Source organism: Coturnix japonica, chromosome 3, assembly GCF_001577835.2.
Source record: "Coturnix japonica isolate 7356 chromosome 3, Coturnix japonica 2.1, whole genome shotgun sequence".
In the NCBI taxonomy this organism is placed as follows: Eukaryota; Metazoa; Chordata; class Aves; order Galliformes; family Phasianidae; genus Coturnix; species Coturnix japonica.
In genome coordinates this window covers 34,924,971-34,941,269 of record NC_029518.1, presented here as the reverse complement: position 1 = coordinate 34,941,269, position 16,299 = coordinate 34,924,971, and the positions used below count along the sequence as shown (strand labels likewise).

Sequence of the window (16,299 nt, the reverse complement as noted above, 5' to 3'; positions counted from 1 at the left end):
TATGTGTGTTCAGGAAGCATTACACTTAAGCAACCTGGCTCATTTAAAAACCACCAAATCTGAGTAGCCAAAAAACATTTGCTTCATCCATAACAAAAGTGCTCAGTTGCAGAACACCACAACCTGCCGAGCAGCCTTCAGAATTCTTCTTCATTTTGAAGTCAGCAGCTATCGCTTGGGCAAGAGGGGGTCACCTTGCTGAGAAACATAGAAAACATTTCAAAAGCACAGTATTTTCTCATTCTAAAGCGGCACTTTGAAATGCTAAAAATAGAAAAATAAAAATACTTATAAGTCTACTTCCTCCTACAAGGTTTACTCCTCACAAGTTTAGAGAATTTTCCAGTGGTGAAAATACCAAAGTATTAATGGTTTCACACAGGTGACATACAGTACTGCTAAGGCATTCAGCTAGATGCCTTCATATAGTACAATGCACCCCAACAGCTTATTCATGGATGTGAATGTAAATTAAGGAAGTTAACTCATTGATTTGAAGTCCTCCCTTTTGCCCAGGGCCAGAAACATTAACAGCCCACAGCACTTAATATCTATACTGGCAAATAACTTCTATCACAGAGGTGTTTTTTTTAGTACTTGTGGGATATTGTATATTATAGTAATTGCATATGTAAATAACAAAACTGATACATTATGAAGAAAGCAGGAGAAGATGAACTTGATCTTTTCATTATTTTTTAAAAAGGTATACAGCCTGGCAGTTCATATACAGGCAAGAGATCTCAAGTGAAAGTTCAGATGTCAAGGCAGGAAGGAGAAACTGCACCTTGTATATTAATGTTGGGGTTTTTTTTCCCCCTCAGAAGTATTCAATTCTAATCATTTTGCTCTAGTTCTTTAAAGCTCTCAGTTCTGTACCATAAAACCATTTCTGTGGCCTTAATTATTTTAAACTCTAGTTTATGTTACATGCATACAGCACATCTGCCTCCTAACGCTGACTGTTGCCAGACACAAAATGATTAATTGCAACAAGAGGTCCACCATATGAACCTATCGAAGTATGTGAATGAATCAAATAGTTCAGCATCACAAAGCTGAATTGCTGTCAGCAAACATTACTATTGCTCTCAATAGACACCAGCTCTATTAACTTCAAAATCAATGCTGGTGTATAATGACATCATCTTGCACAAGCTTGAGATTTCAGTATTGTTTTCTTCTCAGGAGTTTGATATGGGAAAGAAGGAAATGGGCTCAAATGGTATCCTCATTAATTGTATTACTATGAAATAAAATATAAAGTGTTTCTGGAAAGAAATAAAAATGGACAAATGCTTCTACAGCTTGTGAGGAGTCAGCTCCAGTTGACTTGATGAAAACTAATGCTTCACTTGGGAAAGAAAACTGGCCTTTTCTCAAGAAGTAGCTCTTCATTCTACTTTAGAAGAAAATTCCACAAGAACATTTTTCCCTTGCAGCTACCCAGATCTGTTTTTCAACATAGCAAGCACTGCCAGGTTGGGATGGACATATTCACATAGGGATTTTGTGTGGACCATGCTCTGTATTCTTTAAAGTGCAGTTAGCCACAGCACATCTGTTTCTGCACACACATCCAAAAAAACCAAAGCTTGGTACTTAATGGAAACAAAAGACGCACAGCAAAATGCTCAAACGCCAGCCAAGATATTAGTAACCACCTACTATTAACCTACATTGGGAAGTTCTCCGGTGATATGTAATAATCTCTTCTCATAGTGCTGTACACATCTCTGTTCATAGCGTGGGAGTTGAAGTAGGTGACCTTTAAAGGTCTCTTCCAGCTCAAAGGATTCTATGATTCTACCGTCTGAGTTTTGCAGTGCCATCATGCTATTGTGCCTGTGATCTGCTTCAGGCAGTACCACTGAAGTTTTGTGCAGTTCCTTTGTAGATATCCACAATCAAATTTATTTCAAATGACAGAGCAGAAAGAACAAATAATCTGAATGTATAAGCATTAGATCATTTCAAGGGATTTATGTGCAAGTAAAACCATTCAATAACACTGAACAGTAGGAAGCAAAACAGATCATATTAGTGCCCTCACATTTAAGGTAAGCTTACTTTTTACCATCCTTGCAACTTAAGTTAGGAAAGCAGATAAGGACAGGGTCCTCAGTTCCACCACTGAATTATAAAATGAACACCTCATGTATTAATTATCAAAACGAGTACTCAAATATGCAAATTTTGTACACTGCAGATTCAGGCAGTATATTATTTCAGCATTTGACACTTGGGAGAAGCAGCAGCAGTAGCTTACATGAGTTGAAGTTTTTCATAGCTGTGAAACCAGAAAGCGTAATGTGCCTATTGATCAACCTCTGGCATCCAAGTAACTCAGAAAGATAGAATTCTAAGAGCAACAGTATTTTAAACATACACTGGGGAAAGCTATGTTAATGAGAGATAACAAATAGAGACACATTTTTCTTAATACAGATATGTACACAAACACACTAGAGGTTGTCCGACCTTCTGAAAAAGACCTCCAGTTTGCAAGGACATACAGAAAAGCAGTCAAACAGTTGAAAAACAGATTAGCCTGGTACAACAAGTATCCAATTGCAGTATAATTCATGCACTGGCATTGATAGATGTCTTATGACACTACTGACTCTCTTAGTGAGGACAGATCTCACTACTGATGTGGAAATTATTAATGCTACTACTATGATTACTGTAGCTTTAGGGGTTATATTTTCACTGATACTTATGAGCCACTATACACATAATTCCTAGGTAACATGATAGCCAATATTTATCTTTTTGAATGATTATCCAACTGCTTCAGTTATTTAATTACAAAAGACATTCAAGGTAGTTAACAAAATATCTTTGAAACACCTGCTCTGTCACACAGTAGCAGACAGAAAGGAAGCATCAAAATGATGCCTTCTAATTGGTAATACTAACTCCAACTTCTTTCTAACCGGTCCAAAACCAGGTATAAATCTCTAAAAATGGTTTAACTTGGACACCTTTTTCACTTCATGTTTTAAAGGATATTATTATATCCAGTCCAACACAAATGTGAACTTCCTTGTCCTCCTTTGCAATCCCAAAATCCAACAACACACCTAAGCCACATGGCACAGAAATATGAAAAATTCACTACGGGGAAACAAAGGTTGCTAAAGAACATAATGCAATGGGTTAGAAGAAGATTTTTCAAGTTTCTAAGTCCAAAATAGATCCAAACGGCCTTTCTGTAAGTGGTTTCTAACGTAATTCGTGAACTTAGAATAGAGTTTGCACTTTCTCTCATGTTGAGGTCTGTCACAAAGCAATTTATGGCTAGAGGAGAAGTTGGCAAGGTAATGGGAGCATCAAATTTAGAGGCAATTAGCTCTGCAGGGAATCCATTCCAGTGACTGCTGGCAAGAGGTGCTTCTGGCAAGACAACAGTCAGAAGTACGGTCAGGGTCATTACATGGACAGTAATTGGACAATTGATTAGCTACCTGCCAATGTTTAAGTAACTTACCAAATACAGCAACAAGAATCACCTGCCAAAGTGAGGTTTAAGATGGGGAAAACAAATCTGTATGTGTGTGCATGTGTGTATGCACATACAATCATTACAAAGTAAAGATTACCTTTAAATGTAACTATCAACATTGTTTAAAAGCTGGACTGGTGAAACACAAATAGGAAACTAATTTGAAACAATTCTAATTCCCAAGATATCATTTTAGAAATGATTAAGACTACTTCATGTTTAGAAGCTCTGAAAGTTTCCAGGACTGACAGCAGAGGTAACGACTTCTATAAGTCCAACTACTACAATATCTACTGGAATATACATTAGCCCTGATAAGCTCAAGACCATGTCACTATAGAGTAAAGCCAAAAAGAAGTCATGACAGTATTTGAAATCAGCTAATCCCATATAACAATACTGTTTCCAAAGTCAGGGAGCTCCTGCAGAAAGCAAGCTTTAGTCCTTCAAACTTATATGTATTTTCTGTGGCATATTTTAATCCATTTATATTCTTTCAGGTTGTCCATCTAACCCTTCCACACCAAGAAAGGGCAAGAAGCACACAAAAGCAAAGAACAAAGAAAAAAAATCATAACACCAAACCAGTTTTGTGAGAAAGTGGTAATGTTAAGACTTCGCATTATTTGTGATAAATGGATTTCAGAAGCCATGCCAAGAGGATCAGATTAAAATGTTCACAGGCCACAGAAATATTACTTTGATTACAATCCCTATTAATTGCTGTTGTGAAATGCCATATTGGTTAAGGCTTTACTGCTGGAGCAGATAACAGTGGGATTCAATAGACAGTAATAGTGAGTTATAATTTGAATTTAAGATTGTTAATCATTAGTTAGTCTGCCTCAAGGCTTTATTTAATGGCTTCTTTCAAGTAATATTTAAATACTTCATAGACTTAAATACTTTATCCAGATTTGCTTGACTTATTCAAAAGGTATTTACCTTTGGCCAATTCACATGTCACTTAAATTAACCTGGACCAACCAGTTCATACTCCCTAATAAAATCCCCTTTCCGAACTGCACTGCTACACAAAAAGTGCCACAGTCCCATGTGTGCTGGCACCTCTGCACTTCTGCTTCTACCAACAGCTCCAGAGCAAAAGACCTCTTGTCACCACCCACCTTGGGCCAACATCTCCAAGTCTTCTCAAGGAAGAGCATCAGGACACAGGACACACACACCTGGGCTTCGCTGGCTCAACTCAGTTTGATGTTTTGCTTTAGGAGAAGCTTTATCTAAGCACTGGAGACAGAGCACGATGGGTGAAAAATGTTTAAAAACTTATACCTTCTACTGCAGATCTATGTTAACTGTTTTCTCCATAAGCTTCCGAAACCTGGGCTCACTGAGATCAGAACTCTAGTTCTGCTGTTTAGTGAAGATGGAACCCTCTCATATCCAGGCATTAATTTTCTCCCACATCCCTTTAGCTCATAAAATTGAATTTGGATTGCTTGCATACACAAATCTTTTTTTTTTCCTTGTCTAAAAGCACTGTCAGAGTTATTGTCTTACCTTTAGTTTAACTTTCTGATGGGTCTGGAGATAAGCTAAGGACGTGACAGAGTTGTGTTTCATGTCTCTTCTCAACTACCCTTTCATAACAGTAGCATCTCCTGTTGGTACAGACTTCTTTCACAACACAATGAACAATGTGACAGACAAGCACATGAGGTATGTAAGTTATACCAGGAAGTCCTCCTAACCTTCACAATGACAGCTCAAGACATGACTTGCTACTGATGTGGGGAATGCAATATTATCACTTAAACTTAACAAACATCTCTTTCAAAGGAGGTCCTACCCTTGAGTAATGTCTCTGGAGAGCTCTCCACATAGACATAGAGACTAACTGAAGCAAACACTGATTATGCCTTGTGCTTTGCTTTAGTCTGTGTACTTGCCTTTTTCTTCTATCATGAAAACAACTTTAGCTGAGAACTGTGACTATTTGGCTTACCTTTAACTATGGACAAGAAACTAAGCTGACGCTAAGTGCTGCACATGCCTGCTGGTGGAAGTAGGAGGGAATGGGGAAGGAGAGATGCCTCATTCCGGAGCCATTTTTAAGGAAGACAATAAGAGTTTTCCTCTATTTTTAGTAGACTATAGGCATTCAGTACCATTTAAATACAAGCTTACTTGATGGTGAACAACTGAAAATGAAAACCCTTTCCATCCCGAACTACCCTTCAGTCTATGCACTGATGCTACAAACTGCCAGTTGAACAACAATTATAATTTATCTCTCTGATCTAATGATATTACAAACTGCTCTTGCAAAACTCAGCTTTGGGCGTGCTTCATGTTTCCTGGTCCTACTTCCCAGTTTTTTCGGTTTTGGTTTTTTTTTTAACATGAATTTCTGCTTTGTACTTTCCTTCATTACTCTGCTGTTCTTGGAATAGCTCATGTGTTCTGCATTCCTGTTCCTATACAAAAACAGTAAACCAGTAGGAAGCCACTGATCTTTGCTGGTTTGTTCTGTTACAGTCTGAACCACCACCTCTATTCAAAGATTTCCAACAAAGGTACTGATCTTTCTAAGTTAAATGTATGTAAACAGCTGCAGAGAACATCTGAACTAGCTTTTACTAATGACACTTAACAGACTCCTTTATATACAGTACACATTTCTAGACATCTGCAAACCACAAACTAAAGACCCACATTTAATGTAGTACAGCAAGACCACAGATGACACAGATGTCCATAGATGGACAGATTTAGAAGGACTGCATGCTACAGAAGGAAGATTGTCCTTTTTTGATAAAAACAGGTTAACTGAAAGCTGTCAGGAGACCTGAAACTATTTATGCATTTAGGACAGATTCAGTTCATAGTTAGATGAAGGGGATGGGAGGGCATTACTCTGTGCTAGGTAGAGGGGAAGAAAAAAGTTACAGGAGTTACATAACTCTTAACCAAGATATTTGATTGAAACTAGACTCTACCATGGGTTGTTTTCCCATTTTGCTGAAGAAACAAAAACATTTCAGATGAACTCAGATATTTTTTTCTTCATCCACTGAAAATAAAGAGCATTACTCTCATTTACCTAATGACAGCATTTTATCTACAATACTAGCACACTCTTAACATATTCCTGAGGTTGTCAAAAGTCTCCACCGAAAGGCAAAAACCTTAAGAACAATATTTATTATTAATTCAATGAACCCTCTCATCCCCTAACTCTTGCTAACACTCTATAACAATATGGAAAACATATAACTCAATAAAAATACTTATGATTAATTAAAATTCTTTTTACAAACATGCATAACATAATATCACATCAGACAGCAGAAACCACAGTAGCAAGCCTGGGATTTGTGCAATCACTCTGAAAAGACCTTAAAAGAGAAAATTGTTCAGATATCTTTTTCAGAGTGGCAAATTACCATTAGACATTCCATGAAAGTTAAATGGCTCTGCTGCTTGAATTCAGAGGAAGTGGTGTCAGTAGCTGATACTGATAGGACCCAACAGGTAAGAGAAATAAGTAAAACAATAAGGTTGAGAGAATATCTGGTAACAGTCTCGCTTACTTTGTTTTATTCACAAATCTCATTTATATTGCCACACTTGACTTTGGCTATTCCCAGATAGTAATGGAAATCACACAAGCTAGTTCTGGTTTTGATTTGCACTTTTCCACACCAATATTCTTATAAAGCAATTGCTGTTCTAGTACAGAATAAAAATGCATACTTTGACATCTTTAGAATAGGTTAATACATTTATTCTCCAGTTTCACACACATCTTTCAAATCTGCTTCATAGCATCCAGCAATGAAAACTCAGTTTCTAAAAATAAGGTTTTACTTACTGTGCATTTGAAATACAATCACAGTTTGATAGTTGATGTCGAAAATTTCCTTCCTTCTGACAGCCAGCCTTTAAATAACAGGATCTAATTTCCCCTTCAGAAAAAATATATATAAAATAAGTCAGTTACATGATATGATCATTTGTTTTGCAAACAAATTTAACCAAAAAATATTAGGTACATGTATAAATATAAACCAGCTTTCAGTTTGCAAACTACATTTGTCTTAAATTTCACTAAGCAAATTAACATTTAAGTAACTGAAAACTTTACAGAAAATGAGACAAATTCAAGTGAAATTTTGACCTCTTTTTCCATAAGCACAAGAATCCATGATAGCAAAGAGAAAGCAAATCAAAACAGCATTCATAGAAATATATTCATAAGAGGCTTATGGACTCCACCATCATTTAAACGCACACAAGGTAAATGGAAAGACCACCCACTAATATAAGCTCACTGTAGAAGAAATTTTCTTCTCAAGAAGGTGAGGTGAAAAGGTAAAAACAGTGAAAAAATAAAATCTGCTAAAACCAAAGGCACTGCACTCTCCCTTTGCATATCAGGAAGAAATGAAGAGACTGTTAAACTCAAGCCTGAGGCAATGCTATTTTGCTGCTCTCAGCCTCACTGCACACAAGGAATTGCAGGGCTGTGAGCAAGGCCTGGAGGAATCAGCAGAAAAACAAAACAACACTGGGATTAGGATCCCAGCTGCCACGAATACTCATTCACACTGGTTTTGAAGGCAACTTTAAGGGAAAGTGTAGTGGCTGCAATTCAAAGGTGTTGGCCAGGACCTCACAGGGCTCCATGCAGAGTTCAAACAAACCACCATCACACAAGTTACAGCTTCAATCTCTAGTAATAGCCATGGAGAAATTCTGCTCCAAGCATAGGCTTAAGACTAGTTCACTAGTTAACTCACTTGAAAGAGGAGGCAGACCAGGACTCTCAACAAAAGTAACCACAATGTCATCAGAGAGATTTAAGCCTGAGCCAGCACCAATTCAAACTCAGCTGAAGAAGACAACAGTAAAGAGAAGGAAGGTTTTGCCCTCCCCTCCCAGCTCAAAGGCTCTGTGCCTGAACTTCTTGAGGATGACATTTGGAAGATAAACTTCTGGTATGTATGGTGGTGTACAAACTTCACATCCGCGTGGCTGCATTTTGAACACTCTAGTTACTGCTGATCTGAGAGCGCATTTACTGCTGATCCGAGAGTGCATTTATTGATATGACTAAGCCATCTTCTTCCATGCACACAGAAAACATGCAATCCGTAACAGGCAAGATGAGAAGCATCCTCTTAGGAAGACTAAAATTTTCTACAGAAATTTCTTCACACACTGCAATTATTCCACCTATAGAAACTCACCATTTTCATCTATGAACACATGCATTGCATCCACGGATAGCTCATCTTGTACAGACGCCTCAGGTCCACTTATTACTTGCAAGACAGAACTGTCTTGCTGAGAAGTTACTCGGTAGATTATCTGCCTTTGCCTGCTGCCCTGGTAACTTGACACAAAAACGTTTCAAAACTACTATGAGGAACTTTTTTCTTGTTCTCAATAAAACAGAAAGAAAGAGAGGTTAATTAAAAGTTTATGTCATTTCTACTCAATGAAACAAAACAGATTACATCATATCTTTGAAGTACAAAACTGTAAAGTAAACTGGCCTTACAGTGCTGTAAATTTGGCAGACTCTGGTAGCACTGGACTAGTACTAGCACGATCTTGGCTTTGTACATCTGATCTTTCCTGCTTAGGAAGTTGCTCACGGTGCTTTTCTGTTCCCACCACTTCTTCTTTTCTCTCTGTCGTCTGGCTATCTGGAAAACAGGGCAGTGAAGTAGTGCCACTCTCCACATAGGACTATTAAGAGTGTTGTTCATTACAACTGCACAAAAATACCTCAACGAAAAGCTAAAACACAACAGCAAACACTAGTTTTTATGAACAATATTAACATGACTTTATAGAATATCGTTTAAACAACTTACAGAGAATGTTGGATGAGGAGATATTCTGACCTGATAAGGCTAAGTGAATGCATTTTTTCAAGAACAGGCTGCATGATACAAAGGACACAAGTGGGAATTTCTGCTTTCCTTCTTTTCATCCAGAGGAAGTCTTCCCTGATCCATTGCAATCAGAGTCTGCCTTCTGGTCAGACCACAGCTTGTTTCCTAGCTATGAGTACTGACTGACAGCAGATAAGCAGCAGCACTGCCTCACATTCTTTTACACTTACTCCCTTTTACAAAAAGAAGGGAAGAATCTTCAAAGGAATTAAGGCTGGAATTTGCAATGGAAACTACATAGCTACTCAGCTTCTCTTCATTGCCAGTCACACTCCTGATGCAGTACAGAAAAAAACAAGCTAAACAATTTCACAGTAGCTTTCCTTATGTTTGGAAAATACTAAACTATAGATTCTAAAATACACACAATGGACTTGTTCTGTTTCTACTACACTGACTATGCCAATTTATATCGCCTATTTCAAGTTATACATAAATGGTATATCATTTATTTCTATATACAGAAAATTTCAGGTGATGGTCTCTTTTAGTTACTTATGCTCATGCTGAACAGTAAAACATTTTGCACCTCCGCTGCAGGATTCTAAAGAGCAACAAATATTGGCTTCATCACCACCAGAAGTTGTCACACAACTAAATATTTTAGAAAAAAAAAAAAAGTGCTGCTAGAGGTGCTGCATTGTGCCCTGTAGATTCTGTGCCTCTTACATGTAGCAAGGCATATAGATATGTACTTACCTAGACTTCTTGCAATATCTATTCCTTAAGTGCCTAAGAAATATAATCATCAAGGAAAAAAGAAAAAAAAAAAAATCACAGAAATTCCTTTGCTAAATTGCATTTCCTTTCAAAAGAATTACCACCTCTACCTGCAAGAATTCCCAGTCAAGAATCAGTGCTATCATAGCTAAGACAATCTAAGGATAAAATAGGTTCAAGGTTTCCAGAGAGAAAAGTACTATCTTTCTTTGGGCCAATGGATTCCATTCAAGAGAGCAGGCAGGTTTTTGGATGCACAGATCTTTCTGACCACCTGAGATATTTTCCAGCCATACCAGCTGCTCTATCAACATTTTCCTTCTATAAACCTACCTGCCCTTAGGAATTAGGACACCTCCACACCAGTTTCAATTCACAAGACATAACCTTTGAGAATCTTAAAGGCTCAGACACCTGCACAAACTCCTCAGCCTCACTGCACAATCGTAGAATCCCTTCTCTCTGAAAATATTGCCTACTCAATTCTTTTTATTAAGAAAAGTAAAATTCAGAAGAATAAGAACAACTTCAAGTGTACCACCACATTTTGACCCCAGCAGGTCTTGGCCCTTAGCGCAATGCAAAACAGGCAGTACCAAATGTGAAGAACGTCACCAAGGCCACAGACCACAACCACAAGCCTAACTAGACAGGGCTGAAGGAGCAGTAGAAATAAAAACACAACATAACTCTTGCTTGAAACAGCAGCTCATTTGGCTCCTACTGAAAAAAAAATTTAAAATGTCATTAGAACACTGAAAACGTTCCAGGTCTTGCATCTCTAAAATAAAGATTTTCCTTTTCTAAAGGAAACCTCTAAGGGATTTCCTGTGGAGCACACAGGACTTTGGCTTCTTGTGCAGTACAGTGAGTATAAGCCTGGTTTAGGGAAAAGCTTTGTGTCTGTCATACAGGGAGACAAACTTTAACGGGCCTTCCAGAATTACTTTCTCTTATTAAAACAAACAAACGAAAAAAACAAAACAAAACAACAACTGGTTGGTGGGCTTTTCTTTCTTTCTTATTCAACAATTTTAGCATCATCTTAAGCATCACCTTTATCTTATTTAACCATGAACTACTGCAGCATCCTCTAAATCATGCAACTACCAGAAGCCACAGACATCTCATCAAAATCATCTTGCCAAAGGTTTGGGCTGTTCAAGCATTAATAACTGATAGAGATCAGAAACCATGGTTGTAAAATCTAATTGGTCTCACATTGCCCAAAACTGGCTCTAGGGTTGAAACAAAAAGATTTTTCTAATTTGATTATCTAGTGGTTTCAGAAAATGACTCTCTTCCTCATTCCAAACCACAAGCCTTTCAGACTTTTTTCCTGCAGTAGTAAAGAGTCATGATAGTAAAAACATAAACAGTCCTGCTTCTTACAGGCTTCATATGCCAATCAGTCAGCACCTCAGTAATGAGTACTTCCAGCACTGGACAGATAGGCCCTATGGGTTTTGACTAGTTTTCATAAGCACTTATTTCTTCCAAGTGAATTACACCTTCAGAATTTAAAGAGAGATAGGGATGTCTAGACAAGGAGTGTCCTGCCAGGCTGCATAACCAGCTCCACATCACCAAAATGTTTCCTTGCAAAGCTTAACATTAAGTTACCAGGAAAAACACTCACCACAACCAAAAGAAGAGTAAAAGCATAACACATAGCACAGCTGCACATTCACTATGGCCTTTGGCAAGACATGAAGCCAGCATAACTGTTCCATAGCTCTGGTGTACTTGTAGCTGGGCCAGCAGAAGCCCCAGGCTCAGCAAACACCTCAGTTGCAGATCTGGAAGCTATGCACCACATCTCAAGTACCAAAATCCATCACAATGGTACTGCACACAGTTCTGGGCACCAGAGTGCAAAAAGAACAGAGAACTACTAGAGTGTCCAAAGGGAGGCTGCAAAGATGGTGAAAGATCTGGAGGGCAGGTAGTATTGAGGAGTCCCCTAGGTGTGGTCAGCCCAGAGCAGAGGAGCTGAGGGGAGGCCTCATGGCAGCTGCAGCTCCTCACAGGGAGCAGAGAAGCAGCGCTGAGCTCTGCTCTGTGTGACAGCGACAGGGCCCGAGGGAACGGCATGGAGCTGTGCCAGGGGAGGGGCAGTGGGGTTGGGGACAGGGTCTGCACCACAGGGCGGTGGGCACAGCCCCGAGTGCTGGAGCTCAGACAGTGTTTGACCATCACTCTCAGACAGAGGGTGTGGATTTCAGGTGATGCTGGGTGGATCCAGGAGTTGATTTCAATGACCCCTGCAGGCCTCTTCCAGCTCGGGATATTCTACAATTCTATAGCTACATCATGCCTGGGGAAGGGTGGTGAAGAAGAGTCCTTCCACCTAGGTATCTAGCTGGAAGTCTGTATGTATGTCTTATATTTTGGTTGAACGTAACATATAACCTGGTAAAATCCTTACCAAGACCACTGGGAAGAGTCTGACGGCAGCTATCCAGTTTGAAGGGTACAGCCTTTGTAAACACAGTAATCAAAATAAAACAACTATTTGAAGCCTCTGTTTTAACACCTCCTTAAATTTTATTAGGTAATTTTAATAAAATTTCCTTGCTCAGTAAAATTTATTCAGCACTTTTTTTTTTTATCGTTTCGTGCCCTTTCTCCTGTCTTCCAGATGTTTTTCCCTTGTCTTTTACGTGCATATCCCCATTCCAATCTCCACAACTCAATCTTGCAAGTTAAAATGCCACTGTTGTCATAATTTCAAACACCATCTGTTTTGAAATCTGGTCAAGCAGAATTAAGCTAATTAAGCCCAAGCCTCGTCTGTTCTTTAATTGCTGTTGCAGAACCTACTTCTTCCCACAACACTAAGCTCCAAAATAGAAAGTTTCACTTTGAACTGCATTTGTTCCCTGCTTGGTTGCAGAAATAACTTTAGTCACTCTGCTCTTGTCAGTACTCAGATGAAATAGCTCTCCAACTAATGATATCTCCCCTTCATATCTGTGGATAACATATTACAAAGACTAAAACCAGACAATTTAATCAACATTCCCAAACCTTCCTTCATCCTTTCAGCTTTAGAAGAACCTCGCATGAGTCCAACCTGCTTGTTTTACATTTTTGTTGTCCTTTCCTACGTTGTAATTAAAAAACATTTTTAAGAGTAGTTTTGTTAATTCTAAACATCAGCTATACTATATACTTCATATGCAGCCCAAGCAAGCCAAAATGTCGGATACCAATGAAGTTTATGTACTTTATCCACAATTCACATTTGCCTACTATGCTAGAAATATGTTTTAAACAACAATAAAAAAAACCCAACAAAAACACAGTAGTAAAGCTGGCCACCCCCAAGCATCAGCAATGGTCAGCAAATCTGATGCAGTCCACAAATTGCTATAAAGGTTTACTTCAGGCAGTGAAGAAACTCATAGGATTATCCATTAATCAGGATTACCAGATTAATCCTGAAGCAGCAGAAAAAGCTACTGGTACTCACTGTGCCTGTTACAGGACAGGGAGACTTAAGCACAGAAGTGACTTGCTCAAAATAATCAACAAGGCCAGTAACAGAGCTGGGAATAAAACCATGGTTTTTGAGGTCTCAGGTAAGTAACTGAATCATTAAAGCTAACAATGTCAGAACATCAACCTCTGAAATAGCTCCATAATTTCTTTACAGGTGTCAGCCTTGTCCTTGAACACACTAACACCACTTAAAAAGTCTGAAATTTTTAGGTCACAGCCTGTGAAACCTGTTTACAGACTATGCGTCACACTGAGCAAAGTGAGCTCCCCAGCCGCCATCTGAAGTGGCTTGGTGTTCCAGGTGCCTCTTACCTGCTCCCCTGCCCCAGCCTTATATTGTAGCTGTTGTTGGGACCGATGGCTTGATGCACAACATTCCTCTGCCCCTTGATTATAAAGCAGGCTGTAGCTCTCTTTCTTAAACGTGGGGGGGAAAAACTGAGTCGTCTAAAAATATCCACTTAAGTACATCTTAGCTTTTTATAGGAGCAGTGTAATTGCTAGGGATCCAAAAGAACTCACTCAAGGTTGTGGTTTATGCACTGACCAGAATGATGAGTGCCTTTTCTAAAAAGAGCCTGAAAAACATCTCAATTCAGGGCAGATGGCCCCTGTTCAGGTTCTGCCATGCAGGCCCCCACCACTCCCACAGCTGGCTTTGTCCCCTGGTGATAACACTGTCCCAGATTTCAAGTCACTTATGGCAGAGGTGACGTGGGCCCTTATCCTGCACAGATCAGGTGTGCAGCTCCCAGCAGGGCAGGAGGACCCAAAGCAGACCCATAAGGCCAGCTTTCCCTACAAAGGGTACAGAAAATTTGCAGTTGCCCTTCCATAGGCTTTCATTATGAGGGCGGTGAAAAATTGATTCAGAACTGGAAGGACAATGGCCCAGAAGTCATTTTTAGCAAGTTCCAGTGGTACTTTCTCACGACATAGAAGAGATACTATGTCAACAGAACAGCAGCAGCTTTTAAGAGCTGGCTTTTTTGCATCCTGTACTTAACACATCAAATCTGGCATCCCTGCCAGCATTAAGAACGCTTTTATTTTCTTGTACTGTGTTTTACTGAGCTGCCTACTGGCAAAAGGTTTGCTGGGTTAAGATGATGCAACTTCTGTTTCCACACAATTCAAAAGCGTGTGGAGGGTGCACACATCAAACGAAGAACCATCTACGACATTCACTCACTCACTTTCAAGACTGTTCTGATTCACAAGTTTTCCTGCCTTCTCCAAATTATGCAAAACATCAGCCTTCTTCCCTGCAGCTCCAAATAAACAGCCTTCCAGGAACCTGCCAAGTTTTTCACATTTCTCAGCGAACACCTTCATGAGATGCATTTCATGCTCCTTTGGACTAGACATTTGTTATTATCTTCTGCCAATTAAGTGGTTTACAAGGTCAAAAGAATAAAGAAACAAGAAGACAAACAACCTCCTCCCTCAAAACAACGGGTGCGTAGCTTTGCCTTTTGCCTCCCTTCTATTATATTTCTTTTTGAACAAACCACTTTAAAGCAGGAATAAATGTTTATTCAGATCTGCTTTAAAACGCTCTTTTGTTAAAAGCACATTTGTAATTGCAAGGCTATAAACAAATTAGAGGCTTTCTCATTCCTAAAATCAAATCTTACTGCAGGGAAGCTGCCAGTAATGACAGTAATATATTTTAGCAAAGAGTACATTCTGACTAGGCAGGAAAATAAATAAAGCCTACTTGCTGTAAATAGCAATTGTCTTTGAACTACATCTCCCCAGCTTAAGAAGTTTGGGCTGAGTAGCCTTTTCCCTGCAGAGCCAATACAAGGTCTACAGACACCACACGGTGACAGAATCCACTGCAGTATCACACTCCTATCCAGGAGGACACTTGCTGGGCCTGAAACAGCTCAACATGCCCTAGAAATGCACAGGACAGCCTAGCTGCACACATATTAAGTCTAAACATTTGTCAGGAACTGGAGTTAAGGGAATGGAAAGGTAAGGAACGCACATTTGGCCACTTCAAATACCAAATTGGTTTGAAGAAAGGTGTTAAATCCTTATGTTTCTCAAGGCCTTTAGGTTTGAATAAAAAGAATTTAGTTTGCCAGATCTAAAATCTAATAACCATACATACACGAATCAAGTTTGTTTTCTGTGTCATCATGGAATTCATGGATAACTTGATATATTCTGATTAGCCATTGCTTTCCTTTACAGAGGCAGTCTTCCCCTTTCATATTACTCAAGGCATTCTTCCAAAAGCCATTTACTTCTATAAAGGCGACATTCTGAAATCACCAGTGTGTTTCCCACATACTGAAAGTTTTATAGAGGGGAGGAGTGAGGTAAACAAATGTCTGAGAGCCAACCTATGGAAAAGGATGCTGTTTTGACATGGAGAGAAGCTGTACTGCTGGGCATCAGAAAGTTCCCCAAGTTCAATGCAAAACAGGCATTTAGTTTGCTTCCTCTAAGGCTGCCTTAGAACCATCTATTATAGCATCTAAAGTTTAGAGAACATCTTGGAAGAGAATATAGGCTGTCTCATTTTACTTTGGCCCGAATCACTCAGCAAGTACTTCCACACTCCACACAGCTCTACTGTACCTCATCTAGCACCCTCACAAAACAGGCCTTCTAGTCTTCTTTACA

At 39.1% G+C, this 16,299-nt stretch overlaps 1 protein-coding gene across 3 annotated transcripts in view; it reads right to left on the bottom strand.

Annotated features, from left to right (window-relative positions):
- Positions 1–16,299, bottom strand: part of PCNX2 (pecanex 2) — a 133,460-nt gene that overhangs the window by 105,642 nt on the left and 11,519 nt on the right. For all 3 annotated transcript variants that reach the window (XM_015857877.2, XM_015857878.2, XM_015857879.2), the window contains 3 exons: positions 9,036–9,183; positions 8,722–8,867; positions 7,344–7,437 (listed from right to left, as the gene is read on the bottom strand). In XM_015857877.2, the coding sequence (XP_015713363.1) occupies positions 7,344–7,437; positions 8,722–8,867; positions 9,036–9,183 (388 nt within the window). The remainder of the gene's footprint in view (positions 1–7,343; positions 7,438–8,721; positions 8,868–9,035; positions 9,184–16,299) is intronic.